Below are 13,338 nucleotides of genomic sequence, written 5' to 3'. Positions count from 1 at the left end.
ACGTGCGAGACAGAGCGGGAGAGACACAGAGTGTGCGCGCACGTGCGAGACAGAGCGGGAGACAGACAGAGAGAGAGAGAGACAGAGCGAGCACACACACGTGAGACAGAGCAGGAGAGACAAAGAAAAAGTGAGAGAGAGAGAGCGCGCACGCACGAGGGGACGAGAGAGAGCGCGCGCTGCGAGGAAGACTGACCTGGAAGTGAGGGCTGGAGATACATTTTGCTATCTGCTTGAACAGAGCTTCCTGGACTTTTACAAACTGTGAGGGCTCGATTACATCCAATATTTCCTCCAGCTCCCCCAGAAACATCACCTGGAGCAGGGAGAGGAAAACCATCACCACCAACATAGACCATCGACAACAGGACTAACCACCAAGCTGTACACTGGTTGGGGGCTAGAAATGGGTTATCGGAGAGCGATTGACAGTTGGACATTTAACGTTTCCCCTGCGGATGGTGTCTAAAAATGTTCAAGCTCAGGGTGGGGGGGGGTGGAGTCTGACTGAGGTATATAAAACGTTAAAGGGGATTGATAAGGTGAACGTTGTTCCCCCTTGTGGTCTGCCTCTCATTAGAAGGATCTGCAGCCTCCCCCTTGACTTCCCCCTCCTCCTCCACCATGAGCTCATCATTCCTACTTATTCACTGGCTGGGCCCAGCATTTATTGCCCATTTCTAGTTGCCCCCTTGAGAAGGTGATGGGGAGTTGCCTTCTTGAACCACTGCGGTCTGTGTGCCCTTTGGGATCGTGGCCCAGCAACACTGAAGGAACGGCCAATATATTTCCAAGTCGGGATGGGGAGTGGCTCGGAGGGGAATTTGCAAGGGGTGGTGTTCCCATGTATCTGCTGCCCCTTGACCTTCTACATGGAAGTGTTGTGGGTTTGGAAGACGCGGTCTGAGGATCTTTGGTGAGTTGCTGCAGTGCATCTTGTACACACTGCTGCAACTGAGCGTCGATGGTGGATGTGGTGCTAATCAATGTGGGGGCTGCTTTGTTCTGGATGGTGCTGATGGTCATAACATAAATGTCATAACATTTTACCCTTCCCGAGTGTTGTTGGAGCTGCCCCCATCCAGGGGCAAGTGGGGAGTATTCCCTCACACTCCTGGATTGTGCCTTGGAGATGGTGGGACGGGTTTTGGGGAGTTACTCGCTGCAGTATTCCTTGCCTCTGGCCTGATCTTGTAGCCACTGTGTTTATGCGGTGAGTCCAGTTGCGTTTCTGGTGAGTGGTAACCCCCAGGATGTTGATAGTGGGGGGATTCAGTGACCATTGAATGTCAAAGGGTTTGGGTGGGTGTTTACATTGATGGTCATGACCTGGCATTTGTGTGGCACAAATGTCACTCGCCAGCCCTCTCCACTGGCCCTACTGTTTTAAACCCCTCAATTACATCACCGCTCGAACCTCCTCCACTCGAGGGAACTCAAGCTCACTCTAAGACCCCTCGCCATCATTTAACCCTTTCAGTCCCAGGGCCTGGCGCTGCCTCTAAGCTGTGGGTATTCAAACATCCAAATGCCTTTTGACTGTTCCTGAGCACCAGGCTTAGCAAAAGTCTCTCCTCTGGTTCAAAGTGGAGCCAGTCACAGGGAACAACCCTCCCCACCCCTGACCTTACCCACTCAGATACCACCCAACTCCCACTGAAGCTCCCTGCTGCTGTCCCAAACGATGGGTACAGCACAGGAGGTGACCATCTGACCCCCTACCCGCTCTTCCAGCTCAGATAATAACCTGATCTCCTCCAGATAGCCTTGACTGAACCGTCCTTCCCCTCGCCACCAACCTGCACACTGAGGCAGCTCATTCCAGATTACCCAAACACCTCGCTCACTGCGTGAGGACATTTTCAGCCCCAACGCTTCTTCTGCCAATCCGCAGTTCTTTCCTCCTTGATCCTTCCGACAACGGGAATGGTTTCTCCTGCTCCAGGCCTCTCGTCGTCCTGGAACACCTTTTCCAATCACCTCTCTCTCGAACCTACTCCCAGGGAAGAACAGTCCCGGCTTCTCCAGACTATCCACGTCACTGGGATGAATCCACTCTCCCCCTCTGTAAAACCTGCATATCCCTTCCTGAGGGGTGGGGAGTGACGCAGCACTAGACGCGGTATTCCAGGTGAGGCTCTGTGCTTTCTACAGTCTGGGCAACACTAAATTCCACACTGCAATTGTGCACATTTATCTCTCTGTTCTGCCATCCACCGCGCTGATAAACATGGTGCAACGCTGAGGTCCCAGAGGTAGGGATAGGGAAATGGGTGTCAGACACTTTGGTCCAACTCATCCACGCCAATCAGATATCCTAAATTAATCCAGTCCCATTTGTCAGCATTAGGCCCATATCCCTCTCGACCCTTCCTATCCATGTCCCCATCCAGATGCCTTCTAAATGTTGTAATTGTACCAGCCTCCACCACTTCCTCTGGCAGCTCGTTCCATACACGCACCACCCTCTGTGTGAAAAAGTTGCCCCTCAGGTCCCCTTTAAATCTTTCCCCTCTCACCTTAAACTATGCCCCTCTAGTTTTGGACTCCCCTACCCTGGGGGAAAAGACCTTGGCTATTCACTCTATCCATGTTCCTCATGATTTTATAAACCTCTATAAAATCACCCCTCAGCCTCTGATGCTCCGGGGAAAATAGCCCCAGTCTGTTCAGCCTCTCCCTGTAGCTCAAACCCTGGCAACATCTTCTTAAATCTTTTCTGAACCCTTTCATTTCACAACACCTTTCCTGTAGCAGAGAGACCAGAACTGAACGCAGTATTGCAAAAGTGCCCTGAGCAACGTCCCACTAACGTTGTCCATTAGAGACAGTCCCTAGGGCGAAAAGGATCAAAGGGGTGAACAGGTTTTGAGGATCAGTCATGATTGAACTGAATGGTGGGGCAGATGCGAAGGGCCAAATAGCCTACTCCTGCTTTCTACACTTCTACCCACCCGTAGAAGGTAAAAACATCAGCACACAGCGCAGACCATCAGGGGTGGGGGTTGGGGGATGGGGAGTGGATTTGAACAGCAGAGAGCTGGAGGACAGGGTGCAGTGTCCGTACAATGGTGTGCTGTTAAATCAGTGCCGAGCGAGGATTACTGCCTGTGGAAGGAGTGGCAGGCTAATAGCTGCCCTAATCCACCCTGCCATCATTAAACCAAAGCCTGGAGTCATTAGGGCATTAGAGAGATTGGCAGCAGGGATTAAGGCTCACACTGGGAGGAGGCAAGTGTGAGTCAGAGCTTGGTGCACAACAACGACAGAAGATGCCGCGCCCGAGGGCACTGGGCTCCCTGAGAACACTGTCCCAGAGCAGGCTCAGATAACCGAACCTACACCCTGCCTTCAGCTCACTCCTGAGGATGGAACAGGTAGCGGCTGTGTTCAGGATGGCAGCTTCACAATCCCCTCAGCTGCCCTGACAGGAAACATGCAACGCAACACCCCATCATTAACAGTGTGAGAAAGCAGCTTTATCAACTACAGCACCCCCTCAGTGCTGACCTGGGGAGTGTATACCAGGATTCTGGCCTCCCGTGCAATACTGAGGATTAAAGTGTCAATTCACAACAGGTTAGAATGAACTGAACCAAGTGCCATGAATTAATCACGAGACCATGAATGGTTGCCTGCAGCTAAAGGTCTAAGAGCACTTTAAAGGCACCGATTTCAAAGTGTTTCCTGCGATCCTTGGGAGCACTGACATTCCATTGAGGACTTGAATTCCCTGAACTGGGATCAACAATTGGGGGCAGGTGAAGAGGGTTGGGAGGGGGGATAATGCCAGAGAAATGGAGAGTGGGAGAAGTATTCAGAGACAGAGAGCACATGCACGAGGGGGAGAGGGGGAAGGAGTTGGGTGGGGGAGGTGGAAGGGGTCTATTGGGAGGGAGCGAGGGTGGGGAGAAACGGCGGGGATACAAGGGGGGAATATGGGGGGTCAGAGAAACGGGGAGGGGTATATGGTTAGGAGAAATGGGGGGTTGCATGGTGGGCGGGAGAAATGGGGGGATTCGAAGAGGGAGGGAGAAAAGAAAATGGAAAACTAAGGTGAGAGGATAAATGGGGAGTGGAGAATAACAGAGGCAGAAAGAAATAGAGACAGGCAGAGCAAGCGAGAGATACAGGCGCGCGCACGCACTCACACACACAGCAATGGGGCGGGGGAGACAGAGACAGAGACAGAGACAGAGACAGGGGTTGGGGGGAAGACAGAGACATACAGATAGAGACAGAGCATGGCACAGTGAGAAAAGGAGAAAGGGAGGGAGCAGGCACAGGCGGGGCCGGGAAGGGAGGAGAGAGAAGAATCGTGGGGGTAGGGGGAGAACAGTGAGAGTGAGGAGCATTGTGGAATGAGGGGGAATGTGGGAGGAAGGAAGCCCCCAGAAGAGCTGGACCAGGAAGGATGGCCAAATGAGCCGTGCCATTCAGTGGGGTGGGGGGAAATGCTGCAGTTGCTGAGTGGGCTGTGGCACGTGAGTGGCAAGAGGGCCATTTCGGTGTGCAGTCACCGTCAGCGCTGTGGGGGAGTCTGGAGTCACGTGTTGGCCCGGACGAGCTAAGGGTGGGTCAACTACCCGCCTCCCACCCATTTGTGAACCCAATGGGGCTTGTACCACAGTAACCGTCACCAAGGCTTGCGAGCAATGCCACAGGAGGTCAGCCAGTTGTCCCCAGCCTCTCCCCCACGCCCGAACCCCCACGCCTAATTTTTACCTCTTTTTGGGTGCAGGTTTTGGGCCAGAATTTGAGTAGTCCCCGGAGAACCTGCCAAGAGAGGGGAAAAAAAAATTCATTCACAAGACATTAGTATCACTCTCGCCAGAGTCAGTCATTCTCATCACTCGGGCTGGGGCCGGGAGGGTAGTGGGGGCTGTGGAGTCTGGAGTCACTTGTGGGCCAGACCCAGGTAAAGGGCTGGGGAAGAATTCCTTCCCGAAAATGCCTTGAGTGAACTCAATGAGGTTTTTCAGAACCACCCACCACTGGTTTTCAATGGAACAAATTTAGCTTCCAGCACTGGTCGCGTTGGGATTTGAACCTGTGCCCCCGCTAGAGGCTGGTCTTTCTGGATGACCAGCTCATAGAACCCCTACAGTGTGGCAATTTAGCCCACTGAGTCCACACCAACCCTCCAAATAGCATCCCACTGGGCCCAATCCCCTCCCCTGTAACGCTGCATTTCCCAAGGCTAACCCACCCTAAGCTGCACATCCCTGGGCACTATGGGACAATTTAGCACGGCCAATCTACCCTAACCTGCACATCTTCAGACTGTGGAAGGAAACCGGAGCACCCGGAGGAAACCCACACAGACACACGGAGAATGTGCAAACTCCACACAGACAGTCGCCCAAGGGTGGGATCGAACCCGGGTCCCTGGTGCTGTGAGGCAACAGCTCCCAGTAACATTCTCATTGTTACCGCCACCCTGTTCTGCTAAGGGAGAATGAGGGGCTGGGAACCGTAAGGGAGCAGACAGACACCCCCCCACCAATCCCCTCTCCCCACCAGCCGCCGCCACCACCACCACCACCACCACCCCCTCCCCCTCCCCACCACTCCCCCACCCCCATGCACACACAGATCATTAAGGCACAGTGTGACTGGCAAGTGAATAAATCTGACCACTGTGTGGTAAAAATAGCACCTGCAAAACTCTCTGCAAAGGAAGTGAATCATGTACCCAGGGGTAGTGAGGTTTGACACTGTGGTTTTACAGAGTAGCCCCACTAGGCAGAAAGCGGAACAAGCAAATCCACTTACTGGCTCTGTCAATGTGGTGTCCTTTTCAAGGAATTGTACAATGCAGTAAGCCAGCTACAGAGAGGAAACAGGATTCAGTCAGGCCAGGGGTTAGGTCAAGACACATAGGAACAAAGAGATCAATTAGTAAATTTAACAGGGTTTAACCCACGTTACAGGGGACAGGGGCGGCCCGGTCCCACCCGCGGCGTTACAGGGGACAGGGGCGGCCCGGTCCCACCCGCGTTACAGGGGACAGGGGCGGCCCGGTCCCACCCGTTTACCCATTTCACGGGGTATCATACACTGGTTCTCCCCAAATTTCAGTGCATTCTGATTAAACGAATCTTGCAGCGTCTGTCTAGTCACAGCACGCAAACACCGCTTCTGGGAAATCATATTTAATGGAAACCGAGACTATTTAAGTCCTATTTTTTTCTCACTGTTACGCAGTGCTTTTTAAGTGTGGTTTTAACTGTCTGTTTGATCTCAGTTTGACAGAAGTTAATGACAGTATCCCCACCCCAGTTGCTTTCAGGTGAATTAAAGAGACTCCTGGGCTATCTACCCATTTTACTTCTTCCCACAATCGCAGACATCAGCACAAACAGGCAGCCAAGGCACATTCCATTCTTATGGAATTAATCTTTGAGCCAGGGATGGACAAACCCACTGCTCGGGTTTTCCGCTGTCATCGTGGATACAAGAGGGTTTGGCTTTGATCCTTAAAGACTATGCTCCAATTCCAGTCTTACTAACATGCCCATCAGTCTCAGCGGTAACACTTCATTCCATTTAACCCTGTCAATGCTCCCAGCTCAGATATGGACAAGGTCATCTACCAGAGTTGGAGGGAGGGAGGGAACAAACGAGAAAGAGGGAGGGAGGGAGGGAGGGAACAAACGAGAAAGAGGGAGGGAGGGAGGGAACAAACGAGAAAGAGGGAGGGAGGGAGGGAGAAGGAGGGAGGGAGACACTCTCAGGGTAGTGTTCTAGCCTCAGCCATCTTCAGCAGCTTAAATCAGAGACCTTCCTTCCACCATAGCGTCGGAAATAGAGACATTCATTGTTGACTGCATAACGTTCAGCACCGTCTGTGACCTCCCAGACTGTGCACAGAGTGCAAGGCCTGGACGACATGCAGATTAGGGACAAGAGTTTTGGTAAGTAACCTTCAGATTACACAGGCATCAGACAATGACTATCGCCAACAAGGGAGAATGTAGCCATCTCCACATTGACCAGCACAGGCATTGCTGAACTCAATGCACCAACATCCCACGGCTGTTACCAGTGAACTGGGCCAGCAGGAAAATGCAGGCCAATCAGCCCATTGAGATGGAAACTGAACTCAAGCTGAAGGTTGATCTCTACCATGTTATGGTCACCATTCTCCCTAGGGATCTTTTAATTCTGAGATTATTTATTGAAGTTGCTTCATCACATATCACCAGATCCAAAATAGCCTGATCCACCGTGTTCTAGGAAACTGTCCCGAATATACTTTGAATTCTTCCTTTTCCATTCTGACGATCCCAATCCATGTAACTCATGTACTGCCATTTTTACATCTTGATGATGTCCTGATTTATTCTCTGTTCTACACAACAGCTACTGTTGGGTGGGGGTGGGCCGATGTGATGTGGGCCTACAGACTAGTTCCACCAGTGTCATCTTCCCTGTATTTCTTACCTCTACCTATTTGGATTCTACACCTTCTGATCCAAGATCATGTTTTCTTATTGTACTTATTCCATCCTGGACTAACAAAGCCACCCCACCAACCTTTCCCTCCTGCCTGCCTGTCTGTCCTTTTTCAAAGTGACATACCCCTGAATATTTAGTTCCCAGCTTTGGCCTCTCTGTGGCCATGTCTCTGTCAAGCTGTAAGATTATACCATTGACTTCTTTCTGTGCCATTGCTTCAGTTGTTTTATACTCCACACTGCATACATTGAAGTTAAAAATCCATCAAGTTTGCTCTTTTACTGTCTACTCCCTCTTTGAACCCATTTCCTGCATTATGTTTTGATTGTACACTCTGTCCCCTTCCTGTCCCACCCTAGGATCATTATCAAAATAACTGGCCTGTGATGCTGCTATATTCTTTCACTTTGTAAAGCCAAGTATTCTTTCTCTCTCACTCCCACTCTATTTCATTCAAAGCTCTCTCTCCACAGTCCTAGTTATTCAGTTCACCAGATCACAGGTCCCTTTGTGCTTCAAATGAAGCCCATCCCACCACAACAGCTGCCTCCCACCCCCATACTGGTCCGACAAACTGAAACCCAATCTATCTGCACCAAACCTTGATGTTATTTACCCTGTACCCGTGTGGCTCAGGCAGTAATGCAGGGATTATATCCTCGGTTCTGCTTTTTTTAAATTTAACTCTTAGCTGTTAAAATCATGTCAGCCAAACCTCCTCATCTCATCCTGTCCCAAGTTACTGCCGTATAAACACCACGGCTGCAAAAGCAAGTTGGAGGTTAGGATGACCACAGCGAGTAACTCCCCTCCTGACTTCGCCCAGAGCCTGAGCACCATCGACAAGGCACAAGTGGTAGAAATGCATGTCATGCTCTTCAGAAGTTCAGAAGGTTCGAGGGGTGCGGACGGAGAGTGACCAGAACGGTCCCCAGGGGGAAAAAGGGATTTTGGCCACGAGGTCAAGGGTCAGACAAGTTGGGGCGTTGTTTGCCCGAGAGCGGAGGAGGTGGGGGAAGATTCCATCGGAGTGAACACAATCATGATGTTGTAAGGACCACAGGATATGGATTTAACCTTCTGGGCGAGAGATTCAGGGAATGTGAAAAGGAGAATATACGACACCAAGTGGTAATAAGATGGAACTCTGGCGGGGGCGGACAGGGACTATAAGCAATTTCGAAAGGGAATCAGACGGGCACTTGTAGGGAATTAAACTGACGGGGTCTCGTGGGGCTACAGCCAGAAAGTGGGGAGTAGGACTGACCGCACGAGAGAAAGCTGGCACAGACCAGATGGGCTGAATGACCTCCTTCTGTCCCATATTGAGGTTACAACAGTGACTGTGACTCCAATAACTCTCAAGAAGCTCGACACCATCCAGGACAAAGCAGCCCCCACTTGACTGGCACCACATCCACAAACATCCCACTCCCTCCACTATTGACACTCAGTCGCAGCAGTGTGTACCATCTACAAGATACACTGCAGAAATTCACCAAAGATCTTCAGGCAGCACCTTCCAAATGCACGACCACTTCCATCTAGAAGGACAAGGGCAGCAAGTACATGGGAACACCACCCCTTGCAAGTTCCCCTCCGAGCCACTCCCCATCCTGACTTGGAAATATATTATAGAGCCATACAGCCCAGAAACAGACCCTTCGGTCCAACCAGTCCATGCCAACCATCATCCCAAACTAAACTAGCCCTACCTGCCTGTGCTTGGCCCATATCACTCCAAACATTTCCTATTCATTATTTATCTAAATGTCTTTTAAACATTGTAACTGTACCCCCATCCACCACTTCCTCTGGAAGCTCATTCCACACATGAACCACTGTGTAAAAAAAAAAGTTGCCTCTCACGTCTTTTTTAAATCTTTCTCCCCTCACCTTAAAAATATGCCCCCTAGTCTTGAAATCCCCCACAGTAGGGAAAAGACACCTGCCATTCACTTTATCTATACCCTTCATTATTTTATAAACCTCTATCAGGTGACCTCTCAGCCTCCTATGCTTCAGTGAATAAAGCCCCAGCTTATCCAGCCTCTCCTTATAACTCAAACCCTCCAATCCTGTCTACATCCTTTAATGAATCCTCTCCAGTTTATAATCTCCTTCCTTTTACGGGGCGACCAGAACGGGACACAGTGCTCCAGAAGGGGCCTCATTAATGTCCTGTACAACCACAACGTGACGTTCCCAACTCCTGTACTCAAAGGTCTGAATAATGAAGGCAAGCGTGCTAAACAACTTCTTAACCACCCTGACTATTTTCAAAGAATTAAGTACCTGCACCCCCCAGGTCTCTCTGTTCTACAACACTCCCCAGGGCCCTACTTTTAATTGTACAAAAGTCTTGCCTTCATTTTATCGAAACGCAAACCTCGCATTTACCCTGTCGTTGGGTGTGAACCCATTGTGGATCTACCTACAGCACAAGGGCTGCAGCTGTTCAAGGTGGCAGCTCACCCACCACCTTCTCAAGGGGCAGGCAATAGAACAGGCCCAGCCCTCAGCCTGGCAGTACGTAAATGAAATCAAACAATGCTTGTGTGTGTCTCCGTCCCATTCAACAGGCAGTGAGCGCCCTCTAGCAATCTGGGAGGGAATTGAAACTCAAGACCCACAAGAGGCCCCCTACACATGGACCCCGACCAAATAAGAGGCTAACAGGCAGAGGTCATAGAGGTCACTATTAACACTTTAAGGGCGCCACGCATGCCGAACGCTCCCCGCAAAGGGTCAACAGGGATAGTCTGCCATGGGAGAGGGAGTACACAGAGGTGGTTGAAGGGTTAATTCCCCATTGGGAGGTTGCGGTGGGGGGTGGGGGTACAGGTTCAAGTCCCACCACGGCACTGAACCGATGGAATAACATTAAGCCTAATGGCGATGGTTTGGAAGACACTGGCCATTCTTCAGTTCTGTGGACGATTAGGGATGGACAAAAGTGCTGGCCTCGTTGGTGTGACACCCACGTCCCGTGTGAACGCACCATTCGGCCCATCTAGCCTGAACTAGCTTTGTAGGTTTCTCACAGTAGCCACATCCCACCAACTGCAGGCCCTCAGTCCCATTTGTCCCCCACCCGCCCCCGTACCTGTGCGTGGAACAGAGAGAGGGTCCGTGCCGTGTGCAGCGGGATCAGAACCCGCAGCAGAAACTGTTTGTGCTCTGCTTTCAGAGGGAGTGCAAAACCATTGATGATGCTGCAGGGGACATGAAACATCGGGTTAATGTGGGTAACCCCAACCGCTCCCCCCCCCTCCCCCCCCCCCCCCCCCCCCACACCCACCGCCCCCAGGGTTAATGTGGGTGACCCCAACTGCTCCCCGTCCATCCCCACCCACCCATCTCAACACCATCTCCACGCCCACTATCCCCACCCCAGCACCACGCCTCCCACCTGCACCCACACCCACTCAAACCGCGACACCTGGGTGGTAATGTGGGACGGCTCGGGACAGGACCCCCACCCTCAGCGCCAATGCCCCCACCGAGCACTGATCCCCGCCCACACCAGCCCCAGCGCCAATGCCCCCACTGAGCACTGATCTCCGCCCACACCACCCCCACTCTGACGGTTGACCACCCCCTCACCCTACCCCTGGAGTTGACACCCACCCCCACCAAACTCTGTCCCCCTCCCCCTCCCAGGGGGATGAACCTGCCCACTCCGCAATGCGTTGGGAAGCCCGAGGCCATAGGGAATCTCCGAGGAGAACGCCGTGATCTGTCCGAGCAGTCGCTCTCACCTCCCCAGGATCTCCAGCAGCTCCGCCACTCCATTGAAATGTTCAGACTCATATATAAACCTGAGAGAGAGAGAGAGAAGAGTGAGGGACAGGGACAGCAGCAATCCCAGACACAGACAGGCTCACACAGAGTCACCAAGTTGTGTAGAGTAATTGGGAATTGGAAGAGAGGAGTTATAGGGAGGTGGTCACACCCAAGGTACAGGAAAAAGGTAGCTGGGTGACTGTCAGGAGGGGGAAAGGGAATAGGCAGACAGTGCAGGGATCCCCTGTGGCAGGTCCCCTCAATAATAAGTATACCGTTTTGGATACTGTTGGCGGGGGGATGACCTACCAGAGGAAGGCCATAGCAGACAGGTCTCTGGCACTGAGCCTGACCCTGTGGCACAGAAGGGAAGGGGGGAGAATTGGAGAGCAATTGTAGTGGGGGATTCGATAGTAAGAGGCACAGACAGGCGGTTCTGTGGACGCGAATGAGATGAACGGATGATATGTTGTCTCCCGGGTGCCAGGGTCCATGATGTCTCGGATCGTGTCTTCAAGATCCTTAAGGGGGAGGGTGAGCAACCAGCAGTCATGGTACACATCGGTACCAATGACATAGGTAGAAAAAGGATTGAGAATGTGAAAAACGAGTACAGGGAGTTGGGTTGGAAGCTGAAGTCCAGGACAAACAGGGTAGTTATCTCTGGATTACTGCCAGTGCCATGTGATAACGAGGTAAGAAATAGGGAGAGTGCGCAGCTAAACACGTGGCTACAGGGCTGGTGTAAGAGGGAGGGCTTCCATTATGTGGATAATTGGAGCACATTCCGGGGAAGGTGGGACCTGTACAGGAAGGGCACAAATATCCTGGGAGGGAGACTTGCTCGAACGATATGGGATGGTTTAAACTAGATTGGCAGGGGGTGGGGAACTGGATTTATAATTCAGAGGATGAGGTATTCAGCCTTCCAACAGACATGACAGGGAGTGAGGTTGTTTATAAAGAAATGCGGTCGATGGAGTGTAATTGTGGACACAGAGATGGTTTGAGGTATGGATACTTCAATGCTAGAAGTATCAGAAATAAGGCAGATGAACTTAGAGCATGGGTCGGTACTTGGAACTACAATGTTGTGGCCATTACAGAAACTTGGATAACTCAGGGGCAGGAATGGTTGTTGGAAGTTCCGGGATTTAGATGCTTTAAAAGAAATAGGGAGGGTGGTAAGAGAGGCAGGGGAGTGGCATTGCTAGTCAGGGCGAGTATAGCAGCTACTGAAAGGCAGTTCGAGAATGATATGTCTACAGAGTCAGTTTGGGTTGAGGTCCAGAACAAGAAAGGAGCAGTCACTTGGTTGGGGTTTTTTTTACAGACCCCCTAATAGTTGCAGAGATGTGGAGGAGCAGATTGGGAGGCAGATACTGGAAAGGTGCAGAAGTCACAGGGTTGTAATCATGGGTGACTTCAACTTTCCAAATATTGATTGGAAACATTTTAGTTGTTATAGTTTAGATGAAGCAGATTTTGTCCAGTGCGTTCAGGAAGGATTCCTGACAAAGTATGTAGATAGACCAACACGAGGAGAGGCCACTTCGGATTTGGTGCTTGGCAATGAATCCGGCCAAGTGTTAGACCTATTGGTAGGACAGCGTGTTGGTGGTACCGATCATAACTCTTACTTTTACAATAGTCATAGAAAAGGATAGGTACATACAGAGGGTAAGGTTTATAACTGGGGGAAGGGTAATTACAATTCTGTTAGGCAAGAACTGGCTAACATAAAATGGGAACAGATGCCATCAGGGAAGAGCACTATAGAAATGTGGAGATTATTTAAGGAATGCATACTGCGTGTGCTCAATAGGTTTGTCCCTGGCAGGCAGGGAAGATGCGGTCGAGTGAGGGAGCCTTGGTTCTCAAGAGAGGTCGAACGTCTGGTTAAGAGGAAGAAGGATGCTTATGTAAGGTTTAGGAAACAAGGAACGGAAAAGGCTTTAGAGGGATACAAGTTATCCAGGAAGGAGCTGAAGAAAGAGCTTAGGAGAGCTATGAGGGGGCATGAGGAAACCTTGGCAGGATCAAGAAAAACTCCAAGCCTTTTTACACGTACGTGAGGAATAAGAGAATGAC

General features: G+C 51.1%; 2 protein-coding genes across 2 annotated transcripts in view; one reads left to right on the top strand and one right to left on the bottom strand.

Annotated features, from left to right (window-relative positions):
• gpha2 (glycoprotein hormone subunit alpha 2) overlaps positions 1 to 13,338 on the top strand; it is an 83,696-nt gene that overhangs the window by 14,159 nt on the left and 56,199 nt on the right. The window lies entirely within an intron of this gene.
• LOC109938427 (serine/threonine-protein phosphatase 2A 56 kDa regulatory subunit beta isoform-like) overlaps positions 1 to 13,338 on the bottom strand; it is a 43,228-nt gene that overhangs the window by 10,371 nt on the left and 19,519 nt on the right. Inside the window, exons 6-10 of the mRNA XM_048619784.1 lie at positions 11,223 to 11,282; positions 10,568 to 10,676; positions 5,776 to 5,829; positions 4,726 to 4,776; positions 197 to 316 (exon numbers count right to left, since the gene is read on the bottom strand). Of these exons, the coding sequence (XP_048475741.1) occupies positions 197 to 316; positions 4,726 to 4,776; positions 5,776 to 5,829; positions 10,568 to 10,676; positions 11,223 to 11,282 (394 nt within the window). The remainder of the gene's footprint in view (positions 1 to 196; positions 317 to 4,725; positions 4,777 to 5,775; positions 5,830 to 10,567; positions 10,677 to 11,222; positions 11,283 to 13,338) is intronic.

This window comes from Rhincodon typus, chromosome 43, assembly GCF_021869965.1.
Source record: "Rhincodon typus isolate 14 chromosome 43, sRhiTyp1.1, whole genome shotgun sequence".
Classification (NCBI taxonomy): Eukaryota; Metazoa; Chordata; class Chondrichthyes; order Orectolobiformes; family Rhincodontidae; genus Rhincodon; species Rhincodon typus.
The sequence above is the reverse complement of the archived record's forward strand: the minus strand, read 5'-3'. Positions and strand labels throughout refer to the sequence as shown.